Here is a 20,564-nt window from a genome sequence, read left to right as displayed (position 1 = left end):
GTCCATAACATCACAATGTTGCATCAGTTCCTGTGTGGGCTGACAGCTTCCAGTAACTGTCAGTCTGTGACCCTGCGAAAGACTTCCTGGGGTGAGCAGCCAATGGAAAAGGAGAGAAAGAGAGAGAGAGATGGGGAGAGCAAGACAGAGATGGAGAGACCACCCACATCTCTGATCACATTATTTCCTTCTCAGTGCCCACAGCTGAAAGTAATACAGATAGCAGAGCCATCACACCACCTACCACATGACCTCCTCCACCCAGCCGACGCCCCCACGCCCACCCGACACCCCTCTACCCACCACTGAGAGGATGAACCGCCATCGCCTGTCACCTTAGGAGGCCGAGGGCCGGATGCTGGATCCTTTCAAGTCCTGCAGGCTGCAGATGTATCTCTCCTGACACACCACACTGTAAATATGAGGCCCTAGCTGCCCTGAGCAGACCAGAGCAACAGGCTAGCTACCCTGAGCAGCCCAGAGCAACAGGCTAGCTACCCTGAGCAGCCCAGAGCAACAGGCCAGCTACCCTGAGCAGCCCAGAGCAACAGGCTAGCTACCCTGAGCAGCCCAGAGCAACAGGCTAGCAATGGATATATGGGATCTCTCTATGGAAGTCTGTTGAAATATCCCACAGTGATCCATCGGCAGGCCAGACCAGTGTCCTGAGTGTGGAGGCCTCTGGGTCGACCTCGGATGAGTCCCTCCTCCTCCTGCGGCGTTTCCAGTCTTCCAGGTGCGTCTGGCTAGCCCGTAGCCCGCTCGCAACAGTAAACGTAGATAATCTCATCAATCACATAACTTGGAGGGGAACCTCCCCATCTCTCTAAACGCCAGGGCCCCGGCAGATGATGGAGGGGGGCGTGGCGTTCTCTGTTCTGTCTAAGGGGGCGAAGAGAACATCAGGATGTGAGATAAACAGATTTAGGAAGTTGCACAAGCATTAATTGGCTGTGTGGGGAATGAGCGCGCGGGACGAGTGGTTGGATAGAACACACACACACACACGCACACACACACACACACACACACACACACACACACACACAGGGTGAGTGTATTGTGGAGAAATCAAAACATAGGATAACATAACATTCCATATTGGAGTCCGGTTACAGTGAGCACGGTGCCGTGCCGTTCCAATCCCACAACACTGCCATACATAGCGCCCTACTTTCTGGTGGAACGAGGCAGGACTCTCTTCAATTAATCAATCAATCAAAGCTTTATTTGTATAGCGCATTTCATACCCAGAGGCAACACAATGCGCTTTACAGAGAACAAGGGAGGTGGGCCCACTCTCTACATATTCCAGAGGGAAGCAAAAAAACAGTAATCACCCGGGGGCCAGATAAGTGAGCTGTAAAAATTCTTCCCTGACCCCTCTCAACAAGGCGATCGAGCAAGCTCCAGGAGTATGTTTGTCTACCGGCTAAGAACATTTATAAAGCAATACATTGCATTAAATTACATTTCAGAGTGAGGGAGGCTAAAAGCATCATAGGAGAGAGAATATTCTACGGACATGCTACATTATCCACAGCAGACACAGGGGTATCTATTGGACTCTGGGAGGTCTGCTGGTGACAGTGGGGCATCCACTGGACCTGGTTAGAAGATAGGAGGGAGAGAGAGAGGCACTAGGGAGAGGGAAGGCAGAGGGAAGGCAGAGCAGGGTTAGTAGCACCTAGAGCCATACAGACCACACAGATATTGAAACAGGCAACCTGGGGCAAGCTCCTGGAATATATTTGTCTAATGGCTAAGAGACAGGACTCTCTTACTCTTTAATGTGAGTTGGCTCAACAGAGGTCCAAATACCTGTCTGTTTATGGAAAGCTGCTTGTATTTACTCATTTTCTTGGCTATCATGAAATGTCTCTGACAGTTCACACTCAGCGAAAATCTGAATCAGCAGGCTTAGAGAATATTCCATTCCTGTTGTGTACTACTACGGTGCCAACTTAAAATAGCGTAATAGCTTAACCACAAGGACACACAGAGCCAGCTCTGCGTTGAAGAACTCGTTGCCTCGCCCCCAGGGAGCCGCATACCCCCAATGAACCCAGGAGGCCGTGTAGAACCCATTTCCCAGACTGCAGAACCACACACATTTGTTTACCACACTGAATATGAGTTCTCAATAGGAGCACTTTGCCTTCAGCACTAGATTATGCTCTAGTCACTTGTTTTAGAAAGGTGATGCACTTGTGAGTTCTGGCAAGTAGTAGTACATTGGCTTTTACTACGTTAAATACAATTGTAATTGTATTGTAAGTTGCTTTGGATAAACGTGTCAGCTAAATGACTAGTGTAAGAGAGAGAGAGCAGTGGTGGATGGTCCAGCCATTTCGTGCGTGTGTGTGTGTGTGTGTGTGTGTGTGTGTGTGTGTGTGTGTGTGTGTGTGTGCGTGTGTGTGTGTGTGTGTGTGTGTGTACGTGTGTTTCACCACCTATACCGTGCTGCCTCGCATGACTAATAAAGATGTTTGTTGTTTTGTTGTTGGAGGTGTTGAGTTCTAGACTGGTAAACAGAGAGGTGATTGGTTCCAGACTGAGGACAGATGATGGTACTAGATAGGAGAACAGGCTGATGATGGGTTCTAGATGAGGAACGATTGATGATGGGTATTAGAGTGGAGAACAGACTGGCTATACACTGCAAATTGTTCTGCGTTTAAAATCCTAGATTCGGAAATATGAGACTGAGTCTCTTGTTTCAAAAGTTATTTACTAGTTTCTATATTATTCCTAGACTTGAACCAGCTTCTTTTTTTTAAAGATATTTTTTAGGGCTTTTCAGCTTTAATGGACAGGACAGTTGAGAGAGACAGGAAATGTGGGAAAGAGAGAGGAGGACATGCGGCACAGGACCCGAGCATCGAACCCTAATCCGTCGCACAAAGGACTAGCCTTCATATGGGGCACACCTTACCCGGTGAGCTACCAGGGCGCCCCGAACCAGCTTATTTTAAGATTTCTCAAGTAAAATTATCTTGCTGCATGGACAGATACTTTCACTAGTATTAAGTAATTTCTCCTCAAATGCAGTATAATTTATTGTATTTTAACTAGTGTGTTTTGCAGTGTAATAGGTTCTAGAAAACAGATTTGTGATGGGTTCTAGACAAGAGAACAGTGATTATACGTTCTAGACTGGATAACAGACTGGTGATGGGTTCTAGACTAGAGAACAGTCTGATTATGGGTTCTAGAGTAGAGAACAGTCTGATTATGGGTTCTAGACTGGAGAACAGACTGGTGATGCGTTCTAAACTGGTGAACAGAGTGGTGATGGGTCTTGAGAACAGGAGTCGCGATGATGGGTTCTAGACTGGAGAACCGGCTGGTGATGTAGGGTTCTAGACCGGCAGACTCAGTCCTGGCATCGTATTAGGACCAGATTCAGACACAGATCTGGTATAATAAGTCAATCAATCAATCAATCAAAGCTTTATTTGTATAGCGCATTTCATACCCAGAGGCAACACAATGCGCTTTACAGAGAACAAGGGAGGTGGGCATACGACCCACTCTCTACATATTCCAGAGGGAAGCAAATAAGCAAATAAGTCCCACCGGAGTCGTACACGTTGCCAGGACTCCGCTGGTGCAGTGTGAGACTGTTTGCTCGTTACGAGGGAGGAGGAAGGCTGTTTGTTGACTCCCCGGTCCGATGCACGCTCAGGTCAGACCACAGGGAAGCAACCAGCCGGGGAACGACGCGCGATGTTGATGAAATCTAGATCTCTGGAGATGAGAATGCGCAGAGACTGATTGGGTATCTACAGTCTGACGAAGAGGCTTGTACTCTGCTGCTAATTACCCACATGTGTTCCTACAACTAGCGCCGCATCGCGCCGGCTGCTGAGTGATGTCATCTGTAAGTCTTGCAGTGGGGGGGGGGGGGCTGCTGTGTGTCACACAGTCGACAGAGTCACCGCTGAGTCACCGGCCAAGTGGAAAAACACCAGGGAGGCCGGAGGTCCAAAGACAGAGAGCAGGGGGGCCCCATGCAACCGGGGGGCCGCTTCGGCCGAGGGCCCCGCTGCACTTAACGCGTATCTAAACGGCACTTAAAACCTCAACGCTGAAGTGATTTTCTTTATTTTCCCTAACAAGTCAACCGCCTCCATCTGCGCCGGAATCAGTTCTGCTCTGTTTCTCATTCCCGGGAGCCTCGCAGACAGGAGACCAACGGGGCCCTGGCGACGCGTGACCCTGGCGAGCGTGTTGTGTAGGAGCGAGGGCCCACGGTGGGTGGGAGAGAGAGAACAAGTGACGCATGACTAAGAGGCCCAGGAAGTAGCTGGCCGCTGTTATTGCTGTGTGTCTGGGTCGTCAGGGGGGATGGGGGGCGGGGTATAGGCTGGTGTGTATGTGTGTGTGTGTGTGTGTGTGTGTGTGTGTGTGTGTGTGTGTGGAGGGAGGGAGGGCGTGGGCATTCAGTTCCTGAGGGGACCCCTGTGTTGCCTGACTGTAATTCGGCCGTACCATTGTACTCACCATGACAAACCACAGAACAGAACTACACGCAGTGGCAGAGTATACCTGTTCTGTGTCTGGGCGGCCCCTCGAGTCCAAACTAAGGCCCGCTCGGTTTCAGGACACATCTTCCTGATCCAGATTCAGATTTGAGATCGCCGAGGGAAACACTGACAAAGCTGAGCTCTGTGTTTCTGTCAGCGTGCGCGAGGTCAGTATCCCCACACCAGACGGTCAGAGCCGCGGTGGTTTTCGCTACAACTGCCCAGTCTTGCGTGGTTGTTTTCCACAGCTCACATGACCTGTCTCTGACCCCCCCCGCCTGCCCCCAGGGTCCCGCCCAGATCCGAGCGCAACAATGAACATCGACCGGCCGCCGTGACGCACGGCGGTCCGGCAAACAAAAGCTCACCTCAGACAGGCCAGACATAGCAACCTCTCTTCTATTAGGCTTCTCCAATCCCGGCCCTGGGACTGGCGTGGCCTGCTGCTCCCACACAACAGCAGACACAACACCAGCCTGGTCTGGAGCAGCTCTGGGCCACAATGGGTCTCTGTCTGTCTGTCTGATGGGAACATTCCTTCTACTCCTCCTCTGCTCCGTCTGTCATCGACCATATCTCTGTAACATAACTTGGATGGGGAAAACAGGAACACTGGGCGGCATACAGTAATATCAATAAGTAAAAACAGTAAGTTTTTACTCCGTTTGTACTCGGCTCTCAGATAAAAAACGTCTGAGGGCTGTGTGTGTTTGCGGGGTCTGATTCGATATGAAATAACATAATCAGACCAGCAGGCTGGAGCGCAGTGATTGGCTGCGGTTTAGTCAGGCGGGAAACTCCTACTTCACTCTCCGCACGTGGTGCCAAGTCCCGCAGGCACTGGTCTCAGAGGTAGCAGGGCAGGACAGTGAACCCCGTAGCCCGGAGTACTGGAGGATTATCTGACAAACCTGCCACTCCGCTCGCCATAAATCTGCTCGGGTTACGACCCTCTGGAGCGGCGAGCTACCTATGAAGCGAAATCAAAAGAGAGGTATTTGTCTTCTTCTCCTCTCCAGAATAAAGAAACAGACGCGGGGTCCCACTGGGTCGTGTGAATCCAGCCTCTCGCATCGTGGCCCCATGTCTCCCAGATCCCCCTCAACTCACAGAGAGACCACCGGGAAGGACTGTGTCCTTGGACATCACCACTGGACGCATGTCCAGAGCATTCTGGGACATCTCGATGTCTGGTGATCTGTCAAAATCAAATGAAACCATCGAATGAAATCAAATCAAACGTTTGCACACACGCGCACACACACACACACACACACACACACACACAAATGTATATATAACACCTTTCATACGTGGAGGCAACACGCAACCTGTAGGCTATGCAACCTGTAGGCTACTGTGCACCTACATGCGCAATAGCCTACTGTACATGATTTCTGATTTGTGAAATGTACAATCACAAACATCATATGATACTATAGCATATAGCCTACTTACAGTCCTCTGAATATGGTCAAATGATTCTACCGATGGACCCCTCACTGAGCTGCCCGTAAACACACACAGCTCAGCACCATGACTTTGAACTCTAGTTCTGCTCTGTGCTGTGAACTCCAATAGCGACACAAAGGCACCATCAAGTGGCGATATTGGATAAAGCAGTTAAACTTATTTATTGCGGTATTGCGGTTCTTACATCTATGGAAGTTAGTAGGCTATTGGAATCTCCTCGAACCTCCTTGCACAACAAGAGTATTCCCGGCGAGTTTTGAAAGTGGTATTTATCACTTTCCTGTATTTTTAATTTATTTACATCTACTAATGCACATGCATACTATTACCTTTCATTTCTGGTATGCTTTTTCAATTAAAATATGCAGTTATCACTGCATAACCAGAATCAGAATTGTTTATTGCCACTTGTACTATACATACATAGGAGTTTTTGCGACACTATGGTGCTTTACAACAACACAACAATGGACAAATGCAAAGACAGGACAGGACAGTGCAAGATAAAAACACTGCAACCAGGCCAGGCCCAGCCTGGCTTATGTGCGTGGCTGGCTTGTTTCTGTTCAGGACTGGTAGGACGGAAGCTAGTCATGCCACTGAAATAGCTGTGAATTGAAATTACATGAAATAATGTCTGATAAATTAAGATTCAATGCTAATCCAGCACAATAAGAGCAGGATAGCCAGTTAGCTCATGAGCTCACAGCAACTAGCAGCAGCTTCCATAACATGAATGGTAGCGGTCAGTGGCTAAAGCAGTTACACTGATGATTCCTGTAACGTTAGCTATCTTGCTGCAATTGGTTCAACTTCTGTTTCTGGACAAAGGTAAGGGATAAAACGATTGGACTGAAAGGATGAACGTGGGGAGGTTTGGGGTATAGTCCCATAAAGTCTTCCCCACCGGGGCCTTGAACCCCTGGGTGGGAGTCCTATGCTCTCACCACTACTCTACTTGTGCAGCAGAGATCAGTGGGTTGGTTTTGGTGTCCTTCTTCCAGTCCCTAGTGTGGATTGGGGTTAGAATAAGGGTTGGGGTTGGGACAGGATCTGACCTATAAGGCAAGGGGTAAAGGTTGGAGTGAAAAGATGAACATGTGGGGTATAGTCCCATAAAGTCATCCCCACCGGGGCCTTGAACCCCAGTCTCCCAGGCAGGAGTCCTATGCTTTCACCGCTACTCTACTTGTGCAGTGGAGATCAGGAGGTTGATTTTGAAGCCTTCTTTATTTTGGTGTGCTGGGACTACTGCCTCTTGTGGTGCAACAGAGAAATGCAGGTCAACATTGACCGGAGGGAGGGAGGGATAACCGGACAAACGCTATTCTAGGTGCGCCGGCTTACAGCCATGCACAAAAAAACACTGCCTCTTGTCTAGGTGCGCTGGCTTATAGCCATGCACAAAAAACACTGCCTCTTGTGGTAGGTGCACTGGCTTACAGCCACAAAACACTGCCTCTTGTGGTAGGTGCGCTGGCTTATAGCCACGCACAAAAAAACACTGCCTCTTGTGGTAGGTGCGCTGGCTTACAGCCATATACAAAAAAACACTGCCTCTTGTGGTAGCAACATAGAACTGCAGGTCAACAACCCGACAGAGGCACGGACAAAGGGACAACCAGACATTTGTTTAGTGCAAAAATTGTAGGAGGCGGGGGAGAGAGTCAGAGGGGACCTTTGTTGATAAGGCTGATGGTCGTGGGTTAAAAGCTGTTCCTGTTATGCTTGACAAATTGGAAAAATATGACAGTTCTTCGGTAGAGCGGAGACAGAGCGAGCCATAGTTTTGAACGAATATAGGAAAAATGATTTCTAATAAAAACAAATTGGCTGGATTATTTTATTTTCATTAATTTGTCTCCATGGTACAGTTTATTGCTGTTTATTTTGCTTCTCTTCTTTCATTTAATATAGTTTGGTTTATTATGTCACATATATATTTTTATGATAGTATACAGAATATTTTTCGATATGTTACTACTTTATATACGTAATTGCTTTTGTAATGTAAATGTAAATGTTTAAATAACATCCAATAAAAAATATTAAAAGAAACTCTCGAACGAATGCGTTTTGTCCCTCATCCCACCCCGTCCGGTCACTTTCCTCCAGCGGGTGCAAAGATGGCGGAGGCTCCTCCGTGGCCCAGCAGCCGGTTCTTCTGTCACAGATGCTCCGCCGAGATCAGCCCCCGTCTTCCCGTACGTACCCGTGACATGAAGCACCACGGCACCAAAAACACACGGATGGGATTTAAACCATAACATTGTTGGTGTGACCGTTGAGTGCTGTGTAACTATAACAACAGAACAGCTAGCTAACTGTTAGCACCAGGTTTTCCTTAGAATATATGTATAGATAATAATGTATAGATAATTTAAGTTAGAATAGACTTAAATGGAGCAGCCAGATTATGTTATGGTTGTGTGTTTCTCAGATGTGTTTCCCAACTAACGTTAGTTGCTATTTCTCTTGCTAGCAGCCTCAGTTGAGTTGTGGATTGCTGGTTGCCTCTGACACAGCTAACGTTAGCATAGCAAGCTACCTAGCACTAAGCTAACCAGCCACCTAGCTATACTGCTAATTTAGCCATCATATATCTAGGTTTTCTTGTCCCAATCTTCAGTTGTACACCACAGTATTGCTTGATTAGATTCTCATGGGATGGTTCCCTTTCTCCCCATCATTGCGACCCTCAGATGGTAGGTTAACCCTAGCTGGCTCAGTTATATGCTTTGCAATAGGAGTTAGGGTGCGTTCGTTTATAACTGGGAGGTGGGAAATTGCGACTTGCTAGGAATGATTAAATAAAACACCGCATGAACTCGCACTTCCTCGTCGCAAATTCGGATGTTTCTCAGCCCCCAGTTGCTCGAATGCACTAGATATAACTAGGTAACTGTGATATAATGGTATATAGATATAACTAGGTAACTGTGATATAATGGTATATAGATATAACTAGGTAACTGTGATATAATGGTATATAGATATAACTAGGTAACTGTGATATAATGGTATATAGATATAACTAGGTAACTGTGATATAATGGTATATAGATATAACTAGGTAACTGTGATATAATGGTATATAGATATAACTAGGTAACTGTGATATAATGGTATATAGATATAACTAGGTAACTGTGATATAATGGTATATAGATATAACTAGGTAACTGATATAATGGTATATAGATATAACTAGGTAACTGATATAATGGTATATAGATATAACTAGGTAACTGATATAATGGTATATAGATATAACTAGGTAACTGATATAATGGTATATAGCTCGAATGCACACAGGTCGGAGGTAGGTATTTGCCACTTGCGACTTGCCACCTCCGACCACAAACGAACGCACCATAACGTACGTTTCTCAGTTTTGAATAGGCTGTCATGATTGATCGTGGTGTGTGATTATAGAGACCGTCCTGTAGGACAGGGGTTCTCAACCTTTTGGTTGTTTACAACATTATGAGGACCACATTCCCAAATATATGAGAAAGATGATGGTCCGTCACTTTTCTCATCCGAGGAAAGGAAAGTTTGCATCCGAGGTAATGTTCTAGCAAGCTACGTTAGCTGAGCACACTGTGATGTGATTGGCGTGGTGATATTCAAACTGGGCATTGAAAGTATGAATTTTAACTTGATTTTATTTTTTATTATTTTTTATTATATGTGAATTCTTGAGTACGTTTAGATATGAAAATAACTAGCGTTGTAAATTACCAAACTTTATTTTTTTTCTAACCATTTGGCAGTAGGCTACCACTGCCTCCGCCGCCCACTAGATGGCGCTCTACGGTGGTTGAGCATGGCTGATGTAGGAATATGTCTCAAGCTAACGTTAGCTAGCTAAGCTAGTGGTAACATCAGTAACGTTACCAGTACCAGTACTGAGACTCCTTGGAAGTGCCAGCCGCAGTTGCATTCTCTCTCCTGCCCTGCTCTGCCCACAGTAGAATACCACACAGGGTTGTAATAAAAACCATCTGCCATACACTAGACTTGAAGAGATGCTTATCATTATGAATATGGTCCTTTGTTTTTGAAGTCATGTCTGTCCACACGTGTCTCTGTTTTTCTCTGTTTATTGTCTTCTCTCATAGTGGCTGTTGGTCATGTGTTAGTGCTGTGATGTTGAGGTTCCTGTGCTAACCTGACTGCTGTGTTTAGTACCTGATTAGACCCGTGTGTGCTCTCCATCCGTCGCAGGACTACACGTGTCCCAGATGTGAGTCAGGCTTCATCGAGGAGCTGCTGGAGGAGAGGAGGTCAGTGTTCAACTCTTGATCCATAGTTCTATAATGGTAGCCTGGTACGATCATCCCGTTCTCGCGAGCTCACATTCTGCTTCACTAACGCAGAACGGTCTGTCCTTCGCCTCCTCCAGAGCGATTATGCTAAAATCTAGACCATACCGGGCCAATCAGGGACTGCGTTTTAACTGCTGTCCCGCCCCACAGTGGAAAGCAGCCCCTGATTGGTTCGTGTCCCTGCCGCTCGCTAAACAAACATGGCGGGTCCCGAAGCAACGAGTGGTAACCATGGTGGTAACATTAACGTTAGAATAATACACGCAGCTATAAGTGCAGTTATTGCAGAAATAGACTTAATCACAACACTTAAACAACAACAAGAGTATGCACTAGCGGAGTTTCACGGTGGAAAAGACGTTTTTGCCGTTCTTCCGACTGGATTTGGCAAAAGTTGGCTGAACGCTGATTGGCTGAAGGGGTTTGTCTGTCAAGGCAAGTACCCCCGCCCACGTCATCGCTCTCTATGGGGCGAAGGCCAGACCGATATTGCGGAGCGAAGCAGTGAGCTCGCTAGATCGGGATGGTCATACCAGGCTACTATAATGGTGTAATAATCTTTTGGTCTAGTGAAGCTTGCACTTTGTGTGCATTTCCTGCTATAACTAGGTCCAATAAAAGTGTGAGGTCTTTATTGACCTAGTCGGTGAACAATGTCAACTCTGTTCATTCCATTGGTTAAACTCTGACCCTTCACCCTCTGACCCTAGGCTGAACAGGAGGGCTGACCCACTGAGATCAGTACACTGGAGAAAACGCTGTAACAGTTTCTGTTTGTTTTGTCTCTATGAAAAGTGCTGAGAATGGATCCACGTCCACCATCACCAGTGCAGAGCAGAACCAACAGACGTTTGAGGTGTGTGAGCCTTTCTGCCATCGTACTACTGTCCTCTCATGTCCAGGACCAGATCTCGGTCAAAATACTAGACTTGGAGTCCTTCAATTATTTAGCATTTTGCTCGAGTCTGCCCGGAGTGGCAGCTGGGTCGGGTTTGGGGACAGCCCATTTTTTGGGGAACAGCCCATCGGTTACATTGTAGCAGAGCACCGATGAGTAATTTAACTTTTTTCAAATAGTATTTCGACCCAGGTCTGGTCTGGGATATATTTCCATCCGTCCTAGACAGTTACGTCAGGCGGTGTCAGTGTTGCCCTACACCCAGAAACACACGAGAAAAGCTGACTCGGCGTGCTGGAAGGAAGGCTGCTAGTGGTGAAACCTGCAGCAGGAGATAAACGTTATCACAACAAACAGCAGAGCATTCTGGAACACAGACATCTGACCTGTCTTTTGACATTCACTCCTGTGTCTGTTGACCATAAGCAGTAACCACAACTGAACGTACAAAAAAGACTTCACTAATTACTGATCGAATGATTATTTACTGGTTGTAGAAAAAAAAACACACCAGATATCATACTTGTCTAGTCATGAGAGCGCAGGAAGCTGCTTCAAAGAATGATTTGCCCCACTTTGGCTCCAATTATAGTTCAGTCCCCACCGGGTAGAATGTGCTTGTGCTACTTTTATGCTTCCTGTTTGTGTGTTCTACTGTAAGTGTCTGCTGAAGCCAGACTTCATCAGCAGTAGTAAAGAAGAATCATAGACAATGCAATTTCATCAAAGCATTTTGAAGGCTTTTTTGGGGGGATGGGGGGGGGGGGTGGTTTGGCCCTTGACATTTAGATTTTGGGGGTGAACCTCTAGACGTTGAGGTCTTGCCCCTGTGTGTTTCTGACTGTGTTTGTGTTGAGGTCTTGCCCCCGTGTGTTTCTGACTCTGTGTTTGTGTTGAGGTCTTGCCCCCGTGTGTTTCTGACTCTGTGTTTGTGTTGAGGTCTTGCCCCCGTGTGTTTCTGACTCTGTGTTTGTGTTGAGGTCTTGCCCCCGTGTGTTTCTGACTCTGTGTTTGTGTTGAGGTCTTGCCCCTGTGTGTTTCTGACTCTGTGTTTGTGTTGAGGTCTTGCCCCTGTGTGTTTCTGACTCTGTTTGTGTTGAGGTCTTGCCCCCGTGTCTTTCTGACTCTGTGTTTGTGTTGAGGTCTTGCCCCTGTGTGTTTCTGACTCTGTGTTTGTGTTGAGGTCTTGCCCCTGTGTGTTTCTGACTCTGTGTTTGTGTTGAGGTCTTGCCTCTGTGTGTTTCTGACTCTGTGTTTGTGTTGAGGTCTTGCCCCTGTGTGTTTCTGACTCTGTGTTTGTGTTGAGGTCTTGCCCCTGTGTGTTTCTGACTCTGTGTTTGTGTTGAGGTCTTGCCCCCGTGTGTTTCTGACTCTGTGTTTGTGTTGAGGTCTTGCCCCTGTGTGTTTCTGACTCTGTGTTTGTGTTGAGGTCTTGCCCCCATGTGTTTCTGACTCTGTGTTTGTGTTGAGGTCTTGCCCCTGTGTGTTTCTGACTCTGTGTTTGTGTTGAGGTCTTGCCCCTGTGTTTTTCTGACTCTGTGTTTGTGTTGAGGTCTTGCCCCCGTGTGTTTCTGACTGTGTTTGTGTTGAGGTCTTGCCCCTGTGTGTTTCTGACTCTGTGTTTGTGTTGAGCTCTTGCCCCTGTGTGTTTCTGACTCTGTGTTTGTGTTGAGGTCTTGCCCCTGTGTGTTTCTGACTCTGTGTTTGTGTTGAGGTCTTGCCCCTGTGTGTTTCTGACTCTGTGTTTGTGTTGAGGTCTTGCCCCTGTGTGTTTCTGACTCTTTGCTTGTGTTGAGGTCTTGCCCCTGTGTGTTTCTGACTCTGTGTTTGTGTTGAGGTCTTGCCCCTGTGTGTTTCTGACTCTGTGTTTGTGTTGAGGTCTTGCCCCCGTGTGTTTCTGACTCTGTGTTTGTGTTGAGGTCTTACCCCTGTGTGTTTCTGACTCTGTGTTTGTGTTGAGGTCTTGCCCCTGTGTGTTTCTGACTCTGTGTTTGTGTTGAGGTCTTGCCCCTGTGTGTTTCTGACTCTGTGTTTGTGTTGAGGTCTTGCCCCCGTGTGTTTCTGACTCTGTGTTTGTGTTGAGGTCTTGCCCCTGTGTGTTTCTGACTCTGTGTTTGTGTTGAGGTCTTGCCCCCGTGTGTTTCTGACTCTGTGTTGAGGTCTTGCCCCTGTGTGTTTCTGACTCTGTGTTTGTGTCCCGTGCCGCAGACCGTGGACCCCCAGCACCTCTTCTCCTTCCCCTCGGGGTACGGCCAGTTCGCTCTGGGGGTGTTCGATGACCCCTTCGACTTCGGGGCGGGGCTGGCGCCGGAGGACAACCGCGAGGCGGAGAACCGCCGGGAGAGGGAGATGGCGTCAAGGCAACGATACGGCGCTAGGCAGCCACGCGGTCGCCATGGCTCCCGGAGGCTGGCGGGGAGGCACGAGGGTGTGGCCACGTTAGAGGGGTACGACCTGCGACCCTTCTCTCAGTCCCCTCACAACTGGTTACTGTCATAACTGCTGCAGTAGTTCATATAACTAGATATGGAGCTTTTACCCAAACTGTCTGACAGAAACACACACTTTTGTTAATTACGGGTTTACTGTGCAATCTGCTCCATAGTACACCATTCAAAAAAATGAAGGGAACACTTAATCATCATATCCAGCCCTCAATGTGTTAATGATTTTGGTTTCCATTGACCGTTCTTAAGTCATTTTGTTCTTGACGAATTACACAATGTAGTCAATATGTATGTAATATTTACAACTAGGAGTTCTCCTGTTGTCCAAGATCAATACCCATGAGAAGGGCTTTCATATCTTCATTCTCACGCTATGCCTACGTAACGCGTCGCCACACATAACCACCCAATGTCTTCCTGTGCAGAATCATTCAGCAGCTGGTGAATGGAATCATCGCCCCCACCACCATGCCTAATATGGGCGTGGGACCGTGGTAAGTGCTGTTAAGACGGTGCTAATATTTCCACCCAGAGCATTGACAGTACCCCGGTAGCGTTATTCATCACTTTGAGGAAGCCCCGTAGTGAGAACCGTGTGGTTGTCCCTCCCCAGGGGTGTTCTGCATTCTAACCCTATGGACTACGCCTGGGGGGCCAACGGACTAGACGCCATCATCACACAGGTCAGATCCGTCTCACAATGCTGCTATAGTTACTTACTTACTTACTTACTTACTTACATCTGTATTGTGATACAGGTAGTTATGTCTGTCAATTAATTACGCTAGTAGACAAGGGACTTCACTCTCTATCCTTCTCTCACACACACACACACACACACACACACACACACACACACACACACTTAAATAGGCAGACAATTAATCAATGAATAATGCTGTAGTAGACAAGGGACCTTGCTCTCTCTCTCTCCTCTCAACTCTCTCTCACTTGCACACACACACACACACACACACACACACACACACAGACTGTGATACAGATAGGTGTGACTACTAGTAAACAATTCAGTAGTTACTCCTGCGCTTCCTGTTACCGGTTTAGTCCAGGCAAGACTGGTGTGTGTGAGAAGACTTCGCTAATTATGTAAATAGTCCAACCGACTAGTATTTCCACCCTGACTAGCAGAAGCAGTGCTGAGTAGTCGAGTAAACGACTATCCTTCCTCACACATCCCTAGTCTCTACTGTAACCATCACACAGGCAGTCATGTACATCATGTATGTAACTTCCCGTCTCGCCTGAAGCCGTCTCCCACCCTCCCTCCCTCCTCTCTCTCTCCTCCCTCTCTCCCCCTCTCCTTCCCTTTCTTCCTCCCTCTCTCTCCCTCCGCCTGGTCTCCCTCCCTCTCCCCCTCTCCCTCTCCCTCTCTCCTTCCCTTTCTTCCTCCCTCTCTCACCCTCCGCCTGGTCTCTCTCCCTCTCTCTCTCTCTCTCTCTCCCTCCCTGTCTGGTCTCTCTGCTGTAGCTGCTGAACCAGTTTGAGAACACGGGGCCGCCACCCGCCGACAGAGAGAAGATCAAGAGTCTGCCCTGCATCCAGATCACTGAGGAGCATGTTGGTGAGTCTCCCTGCACACCACACACACACACACACACACACACACACACACACACACACACACACACACACACACACACACAGACCTACACACACACACCTACACACCTACACACCTACACACACACACACACACACACACACACACACACACAAACAGGACAGCTCCCAGCGCAGCCCACTGCCTGGGCCAGACCTGGTCTAGATTGGTTGGACCTAGCCTGGTCTGTCCTGGTCAACTGTAGAGATTGATTTACATTGGCCTGGCCTGGCCTGGTCTGGTCTAGGCTAGTCTCGTAGGCAACCTGTTTGCTCTTCCAGGGTCAACACCTGACAACAACAGTGAACGCGCTGCCTTTGTACCTGCCTCAGGTAATGTGACAGGGCCACCCGATACTGTCACAGTGAATCACACACAGCTATCCCAGCAACGTGTCTGGCTCTTACACCTACTGTACTATACTGTAGCCTATAGCTAAAACTCCCTGTTCTCTCTCTCTCTCTGTAAATCACCCGCTTGATTTGTATCATGTGAATTGAACACAGCGTTACAGTGTAGCCCTTTTCCTATCGTTTTTTTTCGAAAGCCTCCGGATCTGCCCGTTACACTAGAACGCAGCTCTGGATTTCTAGCGCCAAAACGTGGCTCCGCTCGTATCCAAAGGCCTCCGGGTTTGAGGGTGGTTTGTTTTTTGGCTGGGGTAACTGCTCAAGGGCCCTTCTGGTGCCTAGAAACCCCCCGTCAGGGCGTGCAAAAAAAGCGCGTGCGATAGAAGCGGTTCACGCCCACGCTGTGCCTGCATGCTTCGCTGGCTCTAGCATACCGGGTGCCAGGACCCACCAGACGCCACTGATGACCCACCTGGGACATGTTGGTAACATGGAGTTCACACCCACAGACAACCATGATTATAGGGCCCACTCACTGTAGATGATACAGTAGACAGACCATGTTTATCTCTTTAGTACAACGTGTGTGTTTGTGTTTGTGTGTGTGTGTGTGTGTGTGTGTGTGTGTGTGTGTGTGTGTGTGTGTTTTTGTGTGTGTGTGTGTGTGTGTGTGTGTGTGTGTGTCAGGCTCAGGTCTGGAGTGTCCTGTGTGTAAAGAGGACTACAGCACTGGAGAGACAGTCAGGCAGCTCCCATGTAATCACCTGTTCCATAAGGACTGTATCATCCCCTGGCTGGAGCAGGTAGGGACGCCTCCTCCTCCCTCCCCCTCCCTGGCCTGTCCCCTTCTCCCCCTTCCTGGCCTGCTCCCTTCCCCTCCCTGGCCTTGTCCCTTCCCCCTCCCTGGCCGGTCCCCTCCCCCTCCCTGGCCTGTCCCCTCCTCCCCCTCCTCCCTCTCCTCTCTGGCCTGCTCCTCCCCCTCCTCCTCCTCCTCCTCCTCCTCCCCCTCCTGCATGCACCCGCCAGACCACGAGGAGTGGGAGTGTTACATAACATCATTATGAGATTACTGAAAACTGTACTGATGCCACATGCCCCTCTCTGTCTCTCTCTCTCTCCATCTTTCTCTCTACCTCCTCTCTCTTTCTCTACACATTTCTCTCTACCTGTCTCTCCCGTTCTAACGTTTCCTCTCCCTCTATTTTTCTCTCTCTTCATCTTTCTTTCTTCTCTCTTTCTTTCTTTCTTTCTTTCTTTCTTTCTTTCTTTCTTTCTCTCTTTCTTTCTTTCTTTCTTTCTTTCTTTCTTTCTTTCTTTCTTTCTTTCTTTCTTTCTTTCTTTCTTTTTCAATACCTCTCTCTCTCTCTCTCTCTTCCTCTACACCTCTCTATATATACGCCTTTCTCTCCCTCTCTCCCCCTCTTTCTGTCTCTCCTTCTCTGTCCCTCTTCCTCTCTCTCTCTCTCTACTTCTCTCTCCCCCCTCCCTCTGTCTCTCTTCCTCTCCCCCTCTCCCTCTCTCTCTCTACAGCATGACACATGCCCCGTGTGCAGGAAGAGCCTGAGTGGACAGAACACAGCCTTGAACCCTCCCGGCCTGTCAGGCATGAACTTCACCACCACCTCCTCCTCCTCCTCCTCCTCCTCTTCATCCACACCTCCATCCTCCAGCTCCACCAGCCAGGACAGCTCCGCTGACCACTCCTAGAACCCTCCCCCCCCCCCCCCCTCTGCCCCGTTATAACCCCCACCACCTCTCCCCCGACACCTCACCCCTCGCCCCCCGGCTGGCCCGTCTCTGACCGGCCGCCAGCGCAGGGCCTGGACCGGCACCTCTCACCCCCCCGCCGCACGCCGGGCAGGCAGGCCGACGGGACAGAGCAGCACGGGTCACGTGAGATCCGCGCGTTTCCTTCCTCCAAAGACCTAACCCAGCCTCCGGGACCCCCGTCCTGGGCGAGGGTGGGGCTGGGACCCAGCCGGCTGCCCAGCGGGAGGCGGGGGCGGCGGAGCGGGAGGGGAGGGCCTTCGGGAGGGGTGTGTCGGGGCCGGGCGGCAGGGGACGGCGGATCCGGCGTCCGAATGGCTGAAGAAGACCTCTGTCCGGTTCTCTTCACAACAAGACTTGAGTTGTCGTTCATCCAGACGTGATTGGTTCGCTCAGTAATTGGGGACAGAGGAGAAATATGTGTACAGTTACATACTGTATTTTTGTAAACTAGCGTTCATATCTGCTCAGTTAACAAACTCTTAATGGAATTAAGAGCGACTTAGTAAAGCCGAGTTTAGGATGTGCATCTTAGTTTAAAGGGTTAGTTCAAAATGTTGGACATGGATTCATATTGCCGGCTTGGCCATTATGTTGATCGATGGACACAACTTACGTTAGCGTTACTTTACGTTACCTACGAATGTAGTGCCAGCGCTGGTCGACTACTAGCAACAACTACAACTAGCCGGCACTACATAAAGTATCCCTCCGCCGCCCTATTTCCACAGAGAACACCGGTCCGCCCAAAATAAAAGATTCAACGATAGTTTGACTTCTTCTGGTATAAGCACTCCATTGAACCCCAATAGACTGTCATCTTATTTTATTTGCTTTGGGTGCACTGAGTTTGGGAGTGGATGCAACCTCCATTGATCAATAACTTAATGGTTAAGTCGCCAATAAGAGTCTATTTTCAAAATGACGAACTACCCCTTTAATATTCTTTCATAATATCTATTTCCTCAGTGTTTGAAAATGGATGGCAAATTTGTAACATTTCATCCCTTACAAATGAGAAAAAAGCAACCTTCCATACAATATACCTTCCTATGAATTGTAATCAACTGACCACCGATTCGTACTGACATGGATGTGACACGTCCAGTTTGCACCTGGCTTGAAGAGACTGACCGCACTGGCATGGTTGGCCCACACTGACTGACTTACTGCCTGAGGGAAACCTACACCGGTCTGTTTGCCAAAGGGAGACCTACACCAGTCTGGCTGCCATAGGGAGACCTACACCAGCCTGCCAGACCTGCTCCCAGAACCAGTCTTAACTCAGACTTCCAAATATCTTCATACATAATTAAGTTTCCCTGCATCAGTCGTTTTTGTAACCTGTTCCAAAGTTAATGAGATGCTTTTGTAAACTGCCCAACAAGACATTTGAAGTGAAATGTTGAATTGCAGAACAGAGGACAGGTGAGAGAATAAAGAAGTGCGGGTGCCACCACTCAGTAGTCGGGTGAAAGAACCACTCTGGTGATAACGGGTCACTGATCCAGATTAACAAAGTCATCTAAAGACTTACTTCACCTAGTATTGACTGACAAATAGTTGCACAGTCTTATTACAACAGAACTCAAGTATCATGTAAGGGTCGGTGTCTTTAAATGTGTGTTTATGCACGGATAGATTCCAGAGACGGTAGGGCAGAGCAGGGCCGGCCCGAGGCATAGGCGAAATAGGCGGTCGCCTAGGGCGCCAAATGTCCAAGGGGCGCCTGGCCAAGGAGCACCAAAAAAAAAAAAAAAAAAAATATTTTTTATTTTTATTAAAATAATTTCATTTTTCATTCCGTAATCCCTACTGTCTCTATTACGCTTCGCAATGCGGTGCGGCGCCTCCGCCCAGCGCCGGGTGCCTCCCCCGTTAACAAATCGCGCAGCAGCACCCCCCCCCCCCCCCCCCCCCCCCGTCAACAAATCGCGCAGCAACACCACCCCCCCCCCCCCCCCCCCCCGTCAACAAATCGCGCAGTAGCACCCCCCTCCTCCGTCAACAAATCGCGCAGCAGCACCCCCCGTCCCCCCGTCAACAAATCGCGCAGCAGCACCCCCCGTCAACAAATCGCGCAGCAGCACCCCCCCCCCCCCCCGTCAGCAAAACGACACTGAAGGTGTTCCATAATCTCGCCTAGAGCTGCTGAAATGCTAGGGCCGGCCCTGGGGCAGAGAATTGTTTTGCTGAACCAAGGAGGTATCATTTGGGTTGAATCCTATTCGCATAGCTCAGGGTTCAGTGTTTGAATCTTGGGGATTCGTTTAGCTCCCTCTTGGTTGTTGGTCAGAGAGTTGAGACTATACTGAACACAGTTCACGGCATGATTGTGTAAAAGGTTTCCCCATCCTGTTGTAAAACAACTCCGATGTCCTAAATAATGGGAGAGCTCTCCTTGACTTCAGGAAGGAAGTGAGATCCCAGTGAGCCCATCTCTCACTGGTCTGGGGAGACCACAGCACCCCCAGGAGATGGCTGCACAACCAGGTACAGTATTATAGAACAGGGGTTCTAGTCCCGAGACGTCGAGAACAAGCAGCAACCCTGGAGACCAGCTGTTTTTCCCAAGGAAGGTGTATAACTTTCCCTTTGTCCTGTGTTGTTGAGGTGAGCTAGAAGGCACAGTTCAGTTGTTGATTAAACGTTTGATCACATCCCGTAGGAGCCTCTGTCCCTCCCATGCACTGCTGCTGACACTGACAACAGTTCATATTTTCATTTTTCATCTTGAACCCCAAGATGTTCTCCAGCCTACAGCACTCCGATTTTGTCTTTGCTTCTGCTTAGGTTTACCGTTTTGTGGATGTCATTAATTGTTTAATAATCACATATATGCACCACCGGATACTTTAATTAAACCAATTTCTTATGGAAATCTACACAGTGTTTATGAACTTCTGTATTTATGCCACATGGAATATAGGCTGCGATAAATTAGCTAGTGCACATTGGGTTACGTGTTTTTTCCTTCTGTTTCATTTTTTTTGTCTGTCCTGAGATCAACCTGATATGATTTCTTAAACAGCCTATTCACAGCAAAATGGAACATTGTCCCGCAAAATATGAACACAAAGACAATTGTAGACTACTATTGCACATTTATTCCATGTGTCTACGTGCTGCGGGTGGTGATGTGTGTACA

The 20,564-nt window shown here is 48.3% G+C and overlaps 1 protein-coding gene across 2 annotated transcripts; it reads left to right on the top strand.

Moving 5' to 3' along the window:
• Positions 1–8,120: 8,120 nt before the first annotated feature.
• Positions 8,121–19,019, top strand: LOC311326177 (E3 ubiquitin-protein ligase RNF126-like). Of its 2 annotated transcripts, none has more exons than XM_084459038.1 (9): positions 8,121–8,206; positions 10,233–10,291; positions 11,129–11,189; positions 13,440–13,678; positions 14,104–14,172; positions 14,292–14,361; positions 15,167–15,260; positions 16,343–16,452; positions 17,180–19,019. In XM_084459038.1, the coding sequence occupies exons 1-9, from the start codon at positions 8,129–8,131 to the stop codon at positions 17,354–17,356; spliced, it is 957 nt and encodes a 318-aa protein (XP_084315164.1). In that variant the 5' UTR covers positions 8,121–8,128; the 3' UTR covers positions 17,357–19,019. The 2 variants fall into 2 exon arrangements, with proteins under 2 accessions (XP_084315164.1, XP_084315163.1); XM_084459037.1 differs by having other exon boundaries at positions 16,337–16,452.
• The last annotated feature ends 1,545 nt before the right edge of the window (positions 19,020–20,564 follow it).

The sequence above is a fragment of the Borostomias antarcticus genome, assembly GCF_949987555.1.
Source record: "Borostomias antarcticus genome assembly, chromosome: 26".
In the NCBI taxonomy this organism is placed as follows: domain Eukaryota; kingdom Metazoa; phylum Chordata; class Actinopteri; order Stomiiformes; family Stomiidae; genus Borostomias; species Borostomias antarcticus.
Note: the sequence above shows the minus strand (reverse complement) of the source record. Positions and strands in the feature narration are given on the sequence as shown.